Genomic DNA, 20,151 nt, shown 5'->3' with positions numbered 1-20,151 from the left:
TAGCCAGCAGCCAGCGTGAGCAGCCAGCAGCCACAGTGAAGCAATGTCCTCCACAACTAGACTGAAGAACAAAAGGATAGCAACTTGTCTGTTCCCCTTCCCCCAATTCCCCAGCGTAGTTCCCATCTCCCAATTCCCCAATAAAAATCTAAAAAAAAAAAAAGATTTTAGGATTTATGGGACAAAATCATGATATCATCTATAAATGTGTGACTAAAGGGTTTAGGAACATCCAAAACACTTAGCAAAGTAATAATATAAGAGTAATAATCTCAAGAAGGTAGGGCTAGAATATGATTCTAATAAATAATAATCAAATCATGCTGTATGTAGATAACAGACTACATGAACAGAGAGTGATCAATTATGGATATAAATAGGGAAGGCAGAAAAACAAAAGTAGACAATGCCTATTTAAAGCACTATTCAGATGAGAAGATGTCTTGGCTTTCAATATTAGAGTTTCTTTGGCAAGTAGTATATGAGAATTCCTCACCCTGCCTTTGCAGCTGAGACTAGTTAAGACACTATCAGAATTTCCCTTTGATAGTCCAGGCTCACTAAACAACTTTCAGATATGCCAGCTTCCCATATATCTTCTTCTTCTATAGGGAAGAACACACTGGTTGGGTCAATTGAAACTCTCCAGTTGTATTTCTCACTATAAATTAAAATATACACATAATTATATATGTACACACACATATATACATAAAACCAAGTTCACAGAGAAGGATAATGCAATCTACTCCCAAAAACAGAACTATTCTGTGAAATGACACATCAGACTTCAAGGATTACAAGGATGAGGACTCAACCACTAGCCTAGACCATCAAATGCAACAGTAGCCAGCTAGGCTTCTCCAGAAAACATGGATTCTGTCTTGATGCATGTTTTCTAAACACTGCAATACACAGCTATTCTGAAGCTCTAAAATAGAACCTGGCTATGTTTTATTTAGGTGTATTATATGCTCAGAACACCAAATTCCCACCCCTACGGTTATTTGATTGGAATTATCGTTCGTGTGAATGTCATAGTATAATGCTGATATTCTTCCATACGCAAACCGAGATGCCAAAAAGGTTTTTTACCTTGGATCAGATCATTCAAATTCTAAAATTAGCCATCACATATATGACACAGAAAAAGTCAAACATAAACATTTCTATTTTTCACCAAGCAGTAAACCAATATCAACTAATATAATTTTTCACTAAAATTCCTAAATTATAGATGAATATAAAAAATAAATTTCTTTCCCAAGAAAAGCTCATAACTATTCTTCCTCATATGTGTATACATAATATAACCACAATGATAAATAACCTTATCAAAATGATAGCAATATTATTCATCAAAGATCTAGGATCTTCTTGAACTTTTTAAATTAATTTGTTGTAGGATTTATTATGACTACAGTATGCTGTTTCAATCTATTTTTTATGCATGGTTAAAAAAAATAGTTGTCCATCTCTTTTTAAGCTTTTTAACTAGCTACCAAGTATGAATTCATCTTCAGAGAGGGTAAACATTTTAAAAACATTATAATTCTCATAAAATGTCTTTCTACAAAATAATTTTAACATCTTCCCTAAAGCTTTAATACCATGACCTCATGTTTATAACTTTGAATTTGTATTATGACAGTATTTAAGTTTTACTTCAAAATTTTAAGTAAATTTAGTAAGTTTAATGAAAGTGGTAAACAACAAAGCTGCTTAATACACATTAAAGTTTATTAATGTATTTCTTTAATAAATGGTTTCAATTTTCAGACTAGTGCAGGCATAATTCCTAGCCACAGGCATTAGTAGTCATTTTCTCTAACCAGGAGACTCAAAAAAGTTTCATACCTATCCTTTGGAGCATTGATCTTTTCCCCTACTTCAATTTCCTCTCCTGAAGAGGGGCTGGGAGGGATAATTCTTTTATTATTAAATAATATCACTAATTCAGGAAAGACGATCCTACCATCAAGTATTCGAAGAGAGAAAACTTAATTCAATTACCACTGATAAGTATGTTATTCTTAATCAAATTGTTAAAAAATTATAATTTCATTTACAAAAATCCAATATGAAATACAAGGAATTTTCACATGAGGGCTTGAATAAGAGTATGAAAAGAAAACTGAAAGTTGCCAAATATATTCTGTATCAAAAGAAGGAAATGTTACACACAAAATGCAGGAGAGTGTTCTACTCAAAGTTAGAGAATGATTTCTACAGTGGGACCCAATCACCTTCTGTACTGAAGCATAGTAGAGGCTCCATGTGGAGTTTAAAGAAACCCAAACAATCCTTATGGAAATGGTCATATATGGCAGAGCAAGAAGAAATCAAAGGATACAAAGAAAACAATATTAAGACTGAAGAAATCTACTTAATAGCAAAGACAGCATGACTGGAAGGGGAGGGTAATTAGGGTATACAACAAAAATGAAAAATACAAAGTGGCTGGGCTCCAACTACAGCAAGGATTACTTTGCAGCTTTAATTTCTCTCTCCATTTGAAAGTAATTTATCAACCTAATATATAGTACTTATTCAAATTTAAAAACAAAACCTCTCAACAAAATAGAAACATATGAATAACCTGAACAACTATCTATCTTTAAAATTAGGTAACTAGGTAGAATAAGGAAAAAGTAACAATGTACTTGTTTTGAGACTAGACTTCAAGAGCCCTTGCATGATTCCTCTTGCTCTCTTCCATCACAGGAGAAGGATAAGAGGCATATAGAGCTAAGCTGCCCCAGCAAAAGTGGCCCACCCGTTTCCAGCCAAAAAACAAAGCTTCCAGTTGACTCATAGCTGCTCAAATGAGCCTATCCAAGATCACTGAGTCCAGCTCCAGTCAAGATGGCAGAGTCGGTAAATGCATTGCTTGCATCCTTGCATGACCAAATCAAAATTACAACTGAACTATAGAACCACCATCATTCAGAATCACCTGAAGCGTCTAGCTGAACAAAAGTCCTATAATTAAGGACATACAGAAGCCACAACGAAACTGGTAGGCGGGGCAGAGGCACAAAATGGGCAGGTCCTAAACCCACGTGTGAAGGTTAAAAATCGGGAGGGATTATCTCGGTTGCAAAGGTTCCCCCTGAGGAGGGAGGGTTCCCAGACCCAGATAAGGCTCCCCATCACAGGGTTCAAGTGCTGGGCAGAAAAAAGCCCACAACTTCTGGATGTTAACATCACCAGAAATTGTGGATTAGTGAGATGGAGGGCGGCTGCAGTTCCATGCACTCCTCTTAAAAAGGTAGTAGGCACACAAACTTACTCGCTGACAGACCCACTCGCTCTGAGCTCCAGCGCTGGGGCAGCAGCTTGAAAGACGCCAGGGACATATGGGGAGGACTGAATTATCTGGCTTCAAGGTGAGGGCTGGGAGAGAAGCTTTCTCTCGGACAGAAGTGCTGGCAGGAGCCATAGTTCCTTTGTTGAGCCCAACCCCCTTCCAGCAGACAGAGGCAGGCAGCGGCCATATGAGTCTCCATCAACCTGGCTAACACCTTTCACCCCACCCTTGTGATTCGCAGAGGTCCCACCTCACCCAATTTGCGGGTCCACTCGAGCTGCTTCCAGTGGCTTTTCCACACAAACAGCCTATTTTGGCTCATGCTGCAGACTTTCCTAAAATCTCTCAAAGGTTCACAACCCCAAACTAGCAGCATCTGGCGACAGTATGTCCATACCTCTTGCTAAGCAGCCCCAAGCATGGCACTAGGAACAGCTAAACTCAGTTCCTATCCTGGGCAATGACAAGCCCAGTGCGGGTCGGAGACATTTGTGAATCGCTTTGTGGTTCACACCATGTGGACCCAGGCAAAGCACAGGCTGTGGCTGAACTTCGCCTGAGGCAGGGCCCCTCCCGGGAGGCCTCGGGGCCAGCATGTCTGGTGGCAGGTTTTGGATCAAGCTGGAGTACCAACAGCTCACCTCCACAGACAACATACCCAAAGGTCAGACTGGGCAGGCACCAGAGCCCTGCTAAAGCAAACCCTGCTCTGTAGGGTCAGCCTCTGTACCACAGCTCCTCCACTGTAGTCACAGTCAGTCCTCACAATCAATCAGCCTGAGGGTCAGTCCCTCTCAGTGACATGCAAATAGTAACCAAGGCTCACCTACAACAGAAGCCCAAACACAACCCACACAAGGGACACACCTGAAGCACCCACCTAAGGTGACCATGGAGACTGTGTCACCTACTATGTAAGATGATGCTACTAAGACTGGCAGAAACAGTAGCTCTACCTAACACATAGAAACAAACACAGGGAGGCAGCCAAAATGGGGAGACAAAGAAACATGTCCCAAATGACTGAGTAGAATAAAGCTCCAGAAAAAGAACTACACAAGATGGAGGCAATTTACCAGATGTAGAGTTCAAAATACAGCTTATAAGGATGCTCAATAATCTCTGTGATAACTTCAACAGAGAGATAGAAAACCTAAAAAATGGAGATAGAAAACATAAAAAAGAACCATCATAAATGAAGAATACAACAACGGAAATAGAGAATATATTAGAGGGAATCAACAGTAGGTTAGGTGAAGCAGAGGTTCGAATTAGCAATTTGGAAGATAAGGTATCAGAAACACCCAATCACAACAGCAAAAAAAGAAAAGAATCCAAAAAATAAGGAAAGTTGAAGGGGCCTCTGGGACAATATCAAGCATACCAACATTTGCATCACAGGTGTACCAGAAGGAGAAGAGAAAAAGCAAGGAATTGAAAACATGTTTGAAGAAATAATGACAGAAAACTTCCCTAACCTGGTGAAGAAAAGAGACATATGAGCCCAGGAAGCACAGAGAGTCCCAAAAAAGTTGAATCCAAAGAGGTCCACACCAAGACACAACATAAATTAAAATGCCAAAGATTAAAGACAAAGAATCTTAGAAGCAGCAAGAGAAAAGCAGTTAGTTACCTACAAGGGAGCTCCCATAAGATGTCAGCTGATTTCTCAACAGAAATTTTGCAGGCAAGAAGGAATTGGCAGGAAATATTCAAAGTCATGAAAAGCAATGACCTACAACCAGATTACTCTACCCAGCAAAGCTAGCATTTAAAATTGAAGAAGGAATAAAGATAAAGAGCTTCTCAGACTTCATCACCACCAAACCAGCACTACAAGAAATGTTAAAGGGACTTCTTTAAGAAGAACCAAAAAAAAAAGATAAAAAATATCAACAACAAAATGGCAATAACTACATATCTATCAACATTACTTTCAATGTAAATAAATTAAATGTTCCAATCAAAACACACAGGGCAGCTGAATGGATAAGAAAACAAGACCCTTACATATGCTGTCTACAAAAGACTGATTTCAGATCAAAAGATAGAGACTGAAAGTAACGGGGTGGAAAAGGATATTTCATGAAAATGAAAACAAAACAACAAAAGTAGCTGGGGTCACAATACTTATACCAGACAAAATAGACTTTAAAATAAAGTCTATAGGGCTGGCCAAGTGGCACGTTGGTTAAGAGCTGGTGTGGGATGCCAGCTCTGAGCAGCAGGGCCCCAGTTTGGATCCCATGAGGGCCAGTGACACTGCCCTCTACAGCTCAGATGGTGAATAGCATCTCGACCTGGAGCTGTGCTGCTGTGAGTTGCCGGCAACGGCGTAGGCTGCAGCCCCTGCTGCAGTGGGCTGCCATAAGCTACCTTGAGTGGCCGGCAGCCAGTGTGAGCAGCCGTCCAGAGGCCGGCGACCGATCTGCCTCACCTGGGAAGAGCGCAATGATAATACCAACATGGGCCAGTGAAGCGACGTCCTCTACAACTAGACTGAAGAACAAAAGGACAGCAACTTGTCTGTTCCCCTTCCTTGATTCCCCAATAAAATCTTTTAAAAAAAAGTCTGTAACAAGAGACAAAGAAGGGCCCAGTAATTCCACCCATTTCTGGGTATTTATCTGAAGAAACTCAAAACACTACTTTGAACAGACAAGTGCATTCATATATTCACTAAAGCACTGTTTACAATAGCCAAGATACAGAGGCAACCTGGATGTCCATCAATGAGTAAATGGATAAAGATGAGGTGGTACATATATATAATGGAATATTACTCAGCCATAAAAATGACTGAAATCTTGTCATCTGCAACAACATGGATGGACCTAGAGGGGATTGTGCTGCCTGGAGTAAGTCAAACAGAGAAAGACAAATGCCATATGATTTCACTTATATGTGGAATCTAAAGAACAAAATAAATAAATAAACAAAACAGAAACAGACTCATAGATACACAAAACATTTTGAGGGTTGCCAGATGGAAGTGGGATAAGGGGATGTGTGAAAAAGGTGAAGGAATTAACAGGTACAAATTGGTAGTTACAAAATAGTTATGAAGATGTAGATTAGCATAAAGAATATGGTCAATACTACTGTAATAACTATGTATGGTGTCAGATGGGTACTCAATTTATTGGAGTGATCATTATATAAGTTATATAAATTTCTTTTGTTTTTAATTTTTTTAATTAAATTTTGGGTTACCGGAAAAGTCATGACATATTTTTCCTATGTTTTTCATTGCAAAAATGCGTCATGACTTTTCCGACAACCCAATGTAAATTTCTAATCACTATATTATACACCTGAAACTAATATAATAGCGTATGTCAACTGTAATTGAAATATAAAAAAGTTATTTAAAAACATTAAGTAACTAGGGAGGAGGGAGATAGAAAAGGGTAAAGGAGCTCAAATATATGGGGACGGAAGGAGATTTGACTTTGGGTGGTGAACACACAATGCAACATACAGAAGATGTATTATAAAATTGTACATTTGAAACCTATATAATTTTATTAACCAATGTCACCCCAATAAATTTAATAAAGAATAAATATACCTGATATTACAAATATTCTCAATTTTATAAAGATTTTACCTGTCACGTGAATAATCTTTTTTAATAAAATTAGCTGATGATTAAAAAACTAGGTAACTAGCATGTTCTTATAACTGATTTACTACAGAAACAATCTGAATTCATTTTCTAAGTACCAGCATGGAAATGAAAATACAGGGAGAAAATGTTGGTTTTGAAGGGTGTTTTTGAAATTGTCAACAATTTTTTTCTCTCATACCTCCTGCAAACCACAGTATTTTACCTGAACACTAGTTATTTGACAGAAATGTTTGATGACTTCCAGCAGAGGGGCCAACATAGTAGCTTTGCCTTCAGAAACACCATCGATCCTTTTCACATTTTCAACTGTAGTAGGTCTGTCATTTAAAAAAATTTAAAGTCAAGAAAATACTGAAACATTATCACTGCAGCAACATAGCTGATGTTTAGCTTCAAAATGACACTCAATAAACATATCATTTTTTCAACATCCAAAAACAATATATAAGTAACAGCATTTTATTGGGTTGTTGGAAAAGTCATAACGCATTTTTGCAATGAAAAACATAGAAAAAAAGGGCCAGCCAAGTGGCACATTGGTTAAGAGTTGGTTTGGGACGCCAGCTCTGTGCAGCAGGGCCCCGGTTCAGATCCCACATTAGGGCCAGTGACGTTGCGCCCTCTATAGCTAAGATGGTAAACAACAGCTCGACCTGGAGCTGGGCTGCCATGAGTCGCCAGCGATGGCGTAGGCTGCAGTGAGGCTGCAGCGGACTGCAGTAAAGCTACTGTGAGCAGCTGGCAGCCGATGTGAGCTTCCAAGAGCCTCCGTGAGCAGCTGTCCAATTGCTGGTGAGTGACTGCCTCACCTGGGAAGAGTGCAATGATAATACCAACATGGGCCAGTGAAGCGATATCCTCCACAAATAGACTGAAGAACAAAAGAACAGCAACTTGTCTGTTCCCGTTCCCCGATTCCCCAACACTGTTCTCCTCCTCCAATTCCCCAATAAAAAATCTTTAAAAAAAAAACATAGAAAAAATACATCATGGCTTTTCCAACAACCCAATATAATGAATGCCTTTCTTTGTTTTCCACCATTTAAAGATTTACTGTTTTAGCCATTTGTGAATAAAAACACCACCACCACCACAAAAACACAGTACCAACTGGTAAACAGATCATTATCATAAGGAAATAAGCTAATGTTCTACTCTATTACTGATCTTATATTTTTGTGATCTGATTTTTGTAGCTATGAAAAGAAAAACTAGGGAAGATGATAGAAGAGGGTAAAGGTAGTCAAATAAATGGCAATGGAAGGAGAACTGACTCTGGGTGGTGAGCACACAATGTGATATATAGATGATGTATTACAGAATTGTACACTTGAAACTATGTAGTTTTGTTGACCATTGTTACCCCAATGCATTTTAATAAAAAACAAAAAAGAAAAAAAAACTATGAGGTGCTAACTGAGGATAACTAAGAAGCAAAGAAACTCAGAAAAAAATCTTATTCAGTATATATCAAGTGTTTACCTGTACCAATAAACCTAACTACTGCAGTCTTTTAACTCAATATTTCTTATTATGTCCAACATCCAAGAGACCATATGATGTCTTCTTAGTAAAACTCTGCCAATTTAATGATTACCCCTTTTCTTTGAAATACCTTCACTGAATATTAAAGTTTGGTCTGAATATTTATTTTTAATAAAATAATTGTTATAAGATCATAAGCACTATGTAATATTATTAGGAAATTCTACAATAATGGAACACCTCATGGATGAAATTTAGTGACAATTTTTTTAAAGAAGTGTAAAAGACAAATTTATCAAGCAACTATACTCTGGAAACAATTTCTTCTAAATATGTATTGACCACATGGTGCTTATTAGGCATTTTATTAGGTACTTTGGAAGACACAAAAGGATGAGGAACATATGAGTATTGTCTTATTCACAGAGTTTAAAATCTGGAAGATATAACACATGTGTGTCGATAATAACAAAAAAATAAAGCATTGTGTGATAAGTGCCATAGAAACATCTTCAAAATTTATATTTAAAAGTCTTTTATGAATTCCAAATAGAGGAATTGCTTTGCTGATAAGAACATGGAAGACTTCATGGAGAAAATAATAATAAAGCCAGGTCTTGAAGAATTTCCTAACAGGAGTTTTGGGAATCACGGCAGCTACAAAGCAGAAGCAGCATTGTAAATAAGTACATGGAAGTTGAAAAAAGGTCTTCAACAAATAGTAAAAAAACCTAAGTAAGATAAACCATTTAAAATTCTGTGATTTAGATGGAAAGTAGGTTTAAGTCCAAAAATGGAGGGCCTTGAATTGTAAGCTAAAGAAATTAACATAATGGGAAACTAGGTAAGCAGAAGTACAATACGATAAAGAAAGATTAATTTGGTACTCATATATCAGGGGCGGGGAGGAGAGAAAAGAGAGAGAGACACTATGAGTAACCAGTTAAAAGGCTTTTCCAATAGTCCAAGGGTCATGGTCTGAACTAACATGGTGCTACTAAAAGGAGGAAAGAAAGAACAGACAGACAGACAAAGAACATTTAAATGAAAAAGTCTAAAAACTATTTAAATAAAAGGAAGAATGTTATATATGTTAGAGGAGTAAAAATAATATCAGAGGTTTTAAATATGTATTAGTGGGAACAACATGGTATGACTAACAAAAACAAGGAATTCAGAAAGAAGACTTTTGGTATTTGCATGAAATGCATGTCTGGAGGGTTGCTGGGTAACAACTGAGATTTTTTATGTACTGGATCTGATGGCTGAAAACAGTTGGTTTTCATTAACATGGAAACAGGGAACTAAAGCTCAGTGAAGACAATCTTTGGTAGCAGCATGGGAGATTTGGGAGTCGCCAACAGATATGACAGATGTCATATCCAACAGATGTGACAGTTAGAGCCATAGTCATTATCCCTTAAGATATGTTTTACCAATCTATTACGTTAGAAGAAAATTAAGTTAGACTATAAACAAATAGATAGCTTACCTCATTTTGGCCATATCCAGCAGTATCTTATTTGTTGCCAGGACAGCTGGAGGAACATTCACATTACTGGCATGTTTCTGCCTAGCTTCTACCAATTTGACATATAACACAGTCTGAACAAAGAACAAAAAAAAACAACTCAATGTTTTTTAAGATGTACTTAGACAAACACGGTACTTTATTTTTACAGCTTCCAACATCACATTTTCCCTTAGGATAAAAAATAAACTGAACTCTGTATCAGGCTTAACTAAAGAACAATTTTTAAAATACAATAAAACCTTGGATTGCAAATAATGTGGTTTGCGAGTGTTCCGCAAGACGAGCAAACATTTCTAATATATTTTAACATGGTAAACGAGCAATATCTTGCAATACAAGTAGTCTGTTTCCAGAACGAAATACGCTCGCAAACCAAGGTATTATTGTACTGGCAACAGAATTTTAAGCATGCACAGAATCATTCTCTCAAAAACTAACTGCTTTTTAAAAGCCATACCTGAGCTGTCTGCTCTTGAGATGAAACAGCAGGTTCTGTGGACGTGTAAGATTTTCCTGGTGATTGCACCATGAGGCTAAAATATTTAAAAGAAAATAAATAATAAAAGCTTTTCTTTCTCCAAGTTCACTTTTTTATTTTTTTATTTCACCCCAAAATGAGAATATGTTTCCAGGTCTATGCTAACATTATTCTTCCCAACTCCAATAAGGCAATTGTTACTCATATGACAGTCTAGATTTTAAACATTTTGGATCAAATACATTCATTATCATGGTAAAGTTACAACTGTAATTTGAGTTCATCCCAAAATTGGTGTACTTAAGAACTGCACTTGCCCCATCCTCCTCCTCAACCAAGTACTTTGAAGGAAATACTCCTTATCTATAGAGATAACATTTTTTTTAGCCAAGAAGGATACAATCTATGATTCTTTGCTGTAATATCATTAATTTTTGGTTTGTAAGTAACATTAGCATAAAATTAATCAAATTATTCACAATGTTCTTTAAAATGAAACAAACAAAAATAAGCCAAAAGGAGTAAGTTTGCCTTTGACTCTTAAAAAGGATAAAAACACCCAATTAGCAAACAACTTGGTACAAAAGGTGCTAGGCAACAACCTAGATAGAAAACCAATTTCTACAAGAAGCATTTCTCATTGATTAATTATAATGAGGAAAAGTTATAAAAATGAGATTGTATAAAATAGCCAATAAATACAAAAGAAGCCAAAGTTAAATATTCCTGCTTTTTGGGGGGAGGGAAGGGGAGAATATGTTTGATATTTAAGAATTGTTTATAAGTTTCTGTTGCAACAATTTGAAATCTACAATGTAATGTAAGATTTCATTGTCACAGTTATCAAAGCCTATCACTAAAATTAAATAGATTCGAACCCGAAGATAACCTCAGTTCAAAGGATTAATAACATCAGGTTACTCAAGACAATTACACATTTGTTTTAAATAACATAATTATATTAACCTTTATCTTAGCATTTATGGAAAGCTTTACACCAACGGTTCTCAACCTATGTGTAGCGGCCCCTTTGGGGCTCAAACGACCCTTTCACAGGGGTCACCTAAGACCATCAGAAAACAACAAGATATTTACATTACAATTCATAACAGTAGCACAATTACAGTTATAGAGTAGCAACGAAAATAATTTTATGGTTGGGGGTCACCACCACATGAGGAACTGTATTAAGGGGTTGTGGCATTAGGAAGGTTGAGAACTGCTGCTTTACACTAATGTACTATTTGCAAATGGCATATTAAATTATTTCACAAGTAAATTTTATTACCATATATACTGGCAAAATCCTGACTAACATGTCCCTGAAGCAGAAATACATGTGGAACTGGTTTAATAAAAAATGTTTTGCCTATGAATGCTATTACAAGTGCAAAGAAGAAAAGCTGAATATCATCAAAGAGCTAAGTGGAGGTGCTGTATCCATTAAACAAGAAAAGATGGCTATATATTAAAGAAGAAAGAGAACAAGAAATAGTTTGTAGAAACTAAAAATTTGATAACTAAAATTAAATTTTCATTAGATGGGAGGCAATATATTCAAGGAACTCTTCAAGAGGGCAAATAAAAAGAGGTTGAAAATAGGAGAAAAGAAAAAGTAATAATGGGAACAGTAAAACAGAAGCAAAAAAAACCAAAAAAGACAATAACATCAAGGAAGATTAAGGTGGTAGTGGCCATCATAACATAGTTGGGCTTAGTAATATATAATATTTGAGTAGACATAATAATGTAAAAACAAATTATTAATATGACCAGAATTTGAAATATAATTATGTTGAGGGGCAGAATCAAAGGACGGGAAAGCAGGGAAGGGGATATGGGAGATAAGCCCTAACCTACCATTATAGGATGTCAACAGAAAATTTCTAAAACCAGCAAGTCAAAAAATAGTAACCTAAGCATGTCATGTAGAAATTAGGTGGCAAATACCTGAAAAATCAGCCAGAAAATTTGAGGGTGATTGCTTCTACAGAACAGAACAAAGTGGGTCTGGCCAGCGTGTGAACTGGTATACTTTGTTATATGACTTTAGGTGCCAACTGACTTCAAAATCATGTACATGAATTATTTTAATGAAAATTCAAATGAACTTGTTCTGGTAAGACTTGTAAGCTAAAAACGGTCTTTTACATTTTTAAATGGTTAAGAAAAATCAAAAGAACATTCTGTGACATGTGGAAATTATATGAAATTCAAATTTCAGTGTCCATAAATAAAGTTTTATTGGAACACAGCCATGCTCATTCGTTTACATAGCATCCATGGCTGCTGTGAGGCTACAATGGCAGAGTTGAGTAGTTGAGACAGACACCACATGACTCTCAAAGCCTAAAATATTTACTATCTGATCCTTTACAGAAAGTGTTTGTCAACCCCTGCTCTCTATCATAAATTGTTCCTGTTCTTCATGTCACTGTTCTTAAAACACTTCCTTAGCTCCAAATGGCCTGTTTGACCAACTCAAGTGCTTGAAATGACCATGGATATCCTGAGCTCTATTTAATTCTCCAGCCTTAAATTTTACCACTCACATGCTTCCCTCTATCAGGTAATCGCTGGCACACTGCTGAGCGCCTCGGTCATGTCACACCCTCTCTTGCTTTCAGGTTTTACTATGTGAGCTAGTCCTCTGCTTAGACAACTTCCCCTCACTTCATCTGACTAACTTCTACTTAAACCTCAAACGTCACTTCCAAAATGTGTTTCCAAAGTATTATAACGCTGGGTGGTAATTTTATGTTCCCTTACGTGTATATCCCACTAGACTATAAACGCTGGGAGGGCCAGTGACTATCTGTCTCTATTATTCCCCACTAAATCCCAGTGCCTACAATAAATATTGACAGTACCTGGCCCAAAGAAGATGTCTAGGAAAAACACAGTAAAAGTTTAAATGAAGAAATGCTTCAGTACGTCAAATGAATATATTGTTCTGTACACTCCTTAAGCCTTTTGTTTATAGAAAACATAGTAATAACATACTACATATCCAAACAAAAAGAAATTGTTTGTGATGGTAGAGTGGTATGGTAAATGTGTGTAAGATCCAAAGTAGTATTATCTAAGTGAGCAAACCGTACGAATAGAGCACATTAATTTACTTTCCTCTGATACGTATGTAAATAGTCTACTTAATCTGTATATAGGTCCTGACAAGTTTTTGAAATTCTCTATCTTCAGACCTTCTGTAATTCTGTACATTCTCCACACTTTTATTAAGTCAGCAAGCCAAATATTAAAATTTAAAGTACAATAGGTACATTACCTTTATTCTCTACCAACTCTAATACCTAACATTTTATGTTGCCATAAAATCTTTTTTTTTTTAAGTGGAGTGAGAACATCTATTTTATACAAATAAAATTAGCTAGTGTTTAGATGCTAGAGGTTGACAAATATTTCTGCCATTATCTGTATGTTCTTGAATAAATTAATTAACTTCTTAACTGTTAGTATCTTCAACTATAAAAAGTGGGCATAAATAATGGTAGCTAACTCATAGGTTGTTGTAAGAATTAAATGAGATACCACATATAAAATGCTTAGCACTTAGCATAGAGCCTGGCAAACAATAATACCCAAGAAGTATTAGCTATTAAATTAATATTAATACTATCACTTTATATGTCTGCTTTAATAATTATAACATTGGAGGCTTATGTTTTAACTTTAAATTTAACTTTAACTTCCTTCTGAAATGGCCCAACATCTATCTGATAGACCTTTCTCTTTAGGAAAGAAAGAAAAATAGTGCTGATAAAGTATAGAAAATAAAAATTTTGAACTCTGTACCTTTTTTTAGGAATGTTAGTCCCAGAAGAAATTTTATCAACTGCTTTGCAGGAATACATCTTCACCAAATCAGACTGCTTTTAAACATAGAGAGGTTCATTTAAAAAAATTAGAAGTTTCAAAAAGCTTTCAAATATGAAGAAAATAAGATACAACATCTACAATGACAATTTTTCCTCTAACTAACCAAGTCATCAGATAAATCTCCTGAAAATAACTTCTTGAATTATTAACTACTAAGGTTCTAAAAGCAGTTAGAAATGCAACATAATGTCCCATTCCTCCCAAATTTATAGAAAATTTATGATCAAAATAATTCTTTGAGACATAACAAGAGCCCAAGTTACAAAAATGATTGTTATACTCTGCATACTTGAATAAAGCAGAAAAAGTTCACCAGAAGCATTTTTATCTATTACCTCAGTGTTCTAATTAGCTGAAGTCTGCCTGTAGGTAAGTATTTAATCTGTAATAGTTAAGATCCAAAAACAAAGCAAGAAAGTGTGTGTGTGTTTGTGTGTGCATGCACGCACATGTGCACATGTGTAATTTTAATAAGTTTAATGAAAACATTTAGAAATCAGGGTTATTTTTCAATCAACTATAAGTATCAAAATATGTAAAAAGAAACAACAACAAAAACACCCTCCAGGCCAAATGAATTATAAAACAGGCTTAAAAGAATAAAAATAAGTTACATTTTCAATACTTCTAACTATTCTATTAACCCAGAAATCATCTACCACACATTTTATTCTGTTCATTATCACTTCTCTTTCAAATTTTTGTATTTTGTTATATATGGCATGTTCCTCTTTAATTGGAGGGGAATTAAAATATAAAATTTTTAAATAGAAGTTGCATCAATAAAAAATGAAACAAATAAGGGCCACCTCTTTAATAAAAACCAACCTTCTTCTCTGCAGTTAATTCAATTGGTACTTGATTAGAGGAATGCTGTCCAGTGCCCGAAGACAAAGTTTTAGAACTGAAAAATAATAAAATTAAATTATCATAATGTTAAAATGTAATTATCTAATACATCATACCTCCACTCTCAGGAAGGCAGATCTGATTATATTACTCTTAGAACTGATAATTTTTAAAATTGATTTTTTTTTTCAGAAAAAGCTATGAAAGAGCTTTTAAAGCTCTTTAAACTTTAAGTTTAAAACTGTTTAATTTTTTTTAAGTTTAAAAGAAAAACTGAAAATCTAATGCACAACATAGTAATTATAGTCAGCAATACTGTATTATAACTTCAAAGTTGCTTGGACTAGATCTTAATTGTTCTCAACACAAAAAAGAATAATTATGTGTCCTTATGAAGGTGTTAGCTAAAGCCACTGTAGTAATCACATTGCAACAGATAAATGGATCAATCAACACGTCGTACACTTCAGACTTACACAATGCTATATCAATCATATCTCAATTTATTAAAAAACTAATAAATGATTGATAGCATGTAAAGGTACTAAAAAGTAGGTAGCAAGTGTATTTATTCCCTTCCCACCTTCTACATATAAAAAGAAACTATAGTATATGGATTCTTCCACATTGATCTCAATGCTGCTTCTTTAATCAATGGGAAAGCAACTTTCTAAACACCATACTCAGCTACTTCCTATCGAGCAAGAAAAATGTTCTATGATTTATCTTTCTCCCACTGACCCATATCCCAAACTGACTAAAAAAGATATGCAAAAACGATATCTTCACCCATTTTACTTGTGTGGCACCTGTAAATTGAATATAATTTGAATCATTTAAACAACAAAAAACCCAGAAGTTACAAAAAACAAACAAACAGAAAAATTAACCTTGGTAGAAGAAACTTTCTTGGACACAATTCTTCATTAGCTTGAAGGATAAGTGTCTGAGGAGATTCTGTACTGGCTTTATGAAGCCAATTTCCACCCTATTGAACACAAGAAGAAGCTTTTAATGCACAGTGAGAAAAATTATATCAAACAGGTAGATTTCTACATTGTTTACCTTTTTTGTAAGTCCGCAAATCTTTACAAATTTGTTATGCCCAGGAGATTCTACCAAGAATCCCTCATTCACGAGGTGATGAGACAAAGCCCTCCACCAACTCTCTGTTTGATCCTTGCCAGTGCCAAAAAGACGGTGGCTGCGATATTTATCCGGAAGACGCTGCGAGCTCTGAAATTAGGAATAAAATCAATATCTAAAAATGCTTATTTAATTAAGCATTTATTGAGTCTTTGGATTTAACACTAAGCTTCAGCTTTAAAACCCTACAAAATTTTTATACTCATCCTGCTTGCTCTGAATACTTAATTCACAAACAAGTATATAATCAAAACAGTGTTCCTGTTATTTTTTTTTAAATAATGGCTGGAAATTTCACATATAATTCACATGCGTTTCCCCATGGAACGGTCTGGATATGTTCGGAATATTTCGCCTTTGCTATTTAGACCTTTTATGAACACACTCACATTACTGTTTGAACACAAGGATCAGAATCTGCAGCTCTGGACTAGAAGCGCGAGTGTTAAAAGGCAGTGTGACCCAACGGCTAGTAATCAGTGAGTGCAATGCAGCCACTCAGGTTCCACTGCATGGTCGTCACTAATGTGCTTTTTGTTCATGGTGCGCTGCCCAGTGTGCTTAATCATTTCTGATTTAGCTGCTTCATTCAGATATACCAAGAAAAGCGGGAATGTGCTAAACAGTCACTGCTTTTGAAATACTTTTCCCTAAGTGAAGAGAATATTCCGATGGGAGACTCTTCGTAGTCATCTAGAAATGTTGGGGAAGCTAGTCTGTCATACGCAATGCTCTTGTCCTCTAACGGAAGCTGACTCTCCCCACCTTCACTCTCTATAAAGCACTTTTCCATTCTCTTTGCCCTCTAACTACCTCTTTCATTCATCCTACACAAGCAAATACTACTTTCAAATGTATATGGTGGTGTATATATACGGCTTTATGGAAAATTGCTCCTATCTAATGTATTTGTGGTAAATATGGAAGATTGTAATTCAGGCGTCATTCTAACCTCATCCACTGTAATGTCTTCTACCAGAAAAGTTACAAACACTATTTCTCAAACTCCCTTTCAGCTAGGGTTCTGAATATAATTTAAGTTACACTAATCAGAGGCATTTACTGTAATATCTCTAAGCAGGAAGTGAGGCAAGGCTGCTCCTCCGCTATTTTAGCAGCTGCATTTGTAGAGGCATTTGCTTTTTACAAGAACATGTGAACAAAGAATCCAGCATACAACTACTAGCTTCCTAAGTGACAAGAAGCATCCATCTTGTTGATACAGATTACCACGGGCTCAGCATGGTCCCCAGAGTATGCAGGAGTAGAACTTTCCTGATCCTTACAGCTCCCTGTTCAGTGCAGTTTAGGGTCAGGTGCTGTAGCGGCTGCTTCCCAAATAGACAGATAGCTACTTGATCACAGAAGAGGCAGCTGCTCTCGTCGGGGGCTATTTCACAATATAATTTTACAAACAATACTATAAAGCTATTTAATACTCAGCAATAATAAGTACCTTTCTGTTTAAATTACTGAGAGTGATTATGAGATTTTGAATATAAACACTGTATTTTAGGTTATATTCAGGTTTCAAAAACATCCATTCCTTGAATATGTCAAGAGGTTACTGTATTCTAACAATTTCAATGTAACATGCAGTCTAAAATTTTAGAAACAGGAATAGCCTGTCATTCAACATTTTTACATTTCATCTATACTCCAATGTGGGTTTAACAATCAAAGCATGTAAAAATCCAGGGGTCAAAATCAAACAAATGTATAGGGTGAGTTCCAGCAGATATAGGCACGCGATAAGACTATTATGAATGTATTGGTTTTATTCAACTGAGGAGAATATTATAGTTACAGCTTTTTTATTTTGGAATATTAAAAATGTGAATACAAGTGAAATAGCCTAAATGAAGCTAGATCCCTCACACAAAGGCAATCTAGGCTGAAATACGATTAAATTGGGATAAATTTCCATCAGAGACACATCAGGACTTACATTCTGAACTTAAAATATGAGCTTCCAGTAAGGTGAGTTAACAGAATCTATAACATGCATTCTATTAAATCGTATAAATAAAAATACAATTCTTTTTATTAAAATACCTAAGTAATAAGCTTTAGTATCATGGTGATTATATATACAAAAATTGAATTAGAACAAGATTTACAGAAATAGAAACACCCAGGTACAACATGGGACCTTATTCTTTCTTAACAATCCCTACCTATGCTAACTGATTTTGGGTTGATGTGAGTAGAACGTTTAAAATCAAACATCATATAATTTCAGAGCTCAAAGGAATGCTAGAACTCTTGATCTACTTAGTCATTTTTTACTTATATTGCTAACAAATAATAAGAGCCTCAAAGATGTTAAGTGGTAGACTAAGGTCCTAGAGCTCGGACTAGAATACAGGCCTCCAGACTACTGGTTCTAATCTTTTATTACTATACCATACACATGTGTGTGTGAGCATTCACGTGCGTGCGCGCACACGCGCACACACACACACACACACACACACACACACACACACAAATATATACACATATACATACTCGTACATGTATACATATACATTTACATATACATTGATTGTAGTTAGCACAGCAAGACTACCTGGGTTCAAGTCATAGCTGTGGTACTTACTAGCTTTTTTAATTTGGACAAGTTTTTTATCTTGTGCTTCTATTTCCCGGGCTGCTACACAGGAATAATTACAGTTTCTACCCTCAGGGATGTTGTGAAGATCGAGTAACCAGGACAGGGCCTGGCTCAACAGCATTAACTTAGTTTTTATTAGTTAACAGCTGACCCTTTAACTGAACCTGAATTTCTTAATCCTAAAGGAAAATTGTGACTTGGTATTTACTTCGTTTTCCCTGGAATACTTGTCATGGGGCATAACTTTGTAGTAGGAGAGTCTACTGCTTGCAAACTAATAATACCAAAGGTATTAAGTTGCCTAGCTAGTGCATATTAGCAATCTGGACACTAAAAATTATTCCTCTAGCCTTTCCTTTCATAAGTAGAAAAAAACCTGAAGTGAGTGAACGCATTTACTAGTATGAAGCTAGTAAAATAAGGGGCACCAAACTGGTATATCAAGGAATAGGAAAACCTAAAAATTGATGGATAATTTAGAATAAAGACAGTTGACTGTCTTTATTATGACAGCACACAACCCAAATTATCACTTTCTGATACAAGCAAAATCTTTGTGTCAGTATATGACAGAGAAAACGAACAAACTTGCCACGTCTCTGATTAGCTTCTATAAAAATCACAATTGCTTTTTGCGGCAATTCTTTCTGCTGAGAACGCCCATTCATTCCCCCTCCACCCTTCTTCCCTCATTCCATCTCCGAATGCCAAAATCTACTACTACTTTGCCCATAAAATAGAAAGTTCCAGTGATAGCTTCGCAAAGACTTTTCTAATTTCCAAGCTATTAACAAGCACTCTCTCTTCAGGACTTAAACAAGTTTACTTTATGTCTATTCGTATGTCTCTTATCTGTTTCTATGCTACACTATACTTATTTCTTCCTAAGTAACACCTTTCATACTAGATGATAAGTCTCATCTAATTCAGTTTTAGATTCCCCACAAAACAGTATATATAGTGCCCCATACAAAAATGTATGTTTAATAAGCAGTGGGAAAGAAGTTACAAACTGTAATACAAAAAGTTTTAAATCCCTCTGTTCTTAGTGTACAAAACAAACCATAGTTGCTATTTATATTTTTACTATGGTTTTTTTTTTCTTCCTTTTGCCTCTTTCCCAGTTCCCACAGGCCAAAGAAGCTCACAGCTGTCACTTCAGAGCTTTAAAAGTCATTTCTGGAATTATTCTATGTACATAATA

General features: G+C 35.7%; 1 protein-coding gene across 3 annotated transcripts in view; it reads right to left on the bottom strand.

The window, feature by feature from the left end:
* WRN (WRN RecQ like helicase) overlaps nt 1-20,151 on the bottom strand; it is a 138,767-nt gene that overhangs the window by 26,519 nt on the left and 92,097 nt on the right. For 2 of the 3 annotated variants that reach the window (XM_019642884.1, XM_019642887.1), the window contains exons 24-30: nt 16,250-16,420; nt 16,075-16,172; nt 15,164-15,239; nt 14,252-14,328; nt 10,418-10,493; nt 9,919-10,031; nt 7,144-7,258 (exon numbers count right to left, since the gene is read on the bottom strand). In XM_019642884.1, coding sequence (XP_019498429.1) covers nt 7,144-7,258; nt 9,919-10,031; nt 10,418-10,493; nt 14,252-14,328; nt 15,164-15,239; nt 16,075-16,172; nt 16,250-16,420 — 726 coding nt within the window. The remainder of the gene's footprint in view (nt 1-7,143; nt 7,259-9,918; nt 10,032-10,417; nt 10,494-14,251; nt 14,329-15,163; nt 15,240-16,074; nt 16,173-16,249; nt 16,421-20,151) is intronic. The other variant, XM_019642885.1, reaches the window with a different exon arrangement.

This window comes from Hipposideros armiger, unplaced genomic scaffold, assembly GCF_001890085.2.
Source record: "Hipposideros armiger isolate ML-2016 unplaced genomic scaffold, ASM189008v1 scaffold_73, whole genome shotgun sequence".
Taxonomy (NCBI): Eukaryota; Metazoa; Chordata; class Mammalia; order Chiroptera; family Hipposideridae; genus Hipposideros; species Hipposideros armiger.
Note: the sequence above shows the minus strand (reverse complement) of the source record. Positions and strands in the feature narration are given on the sequence as shown.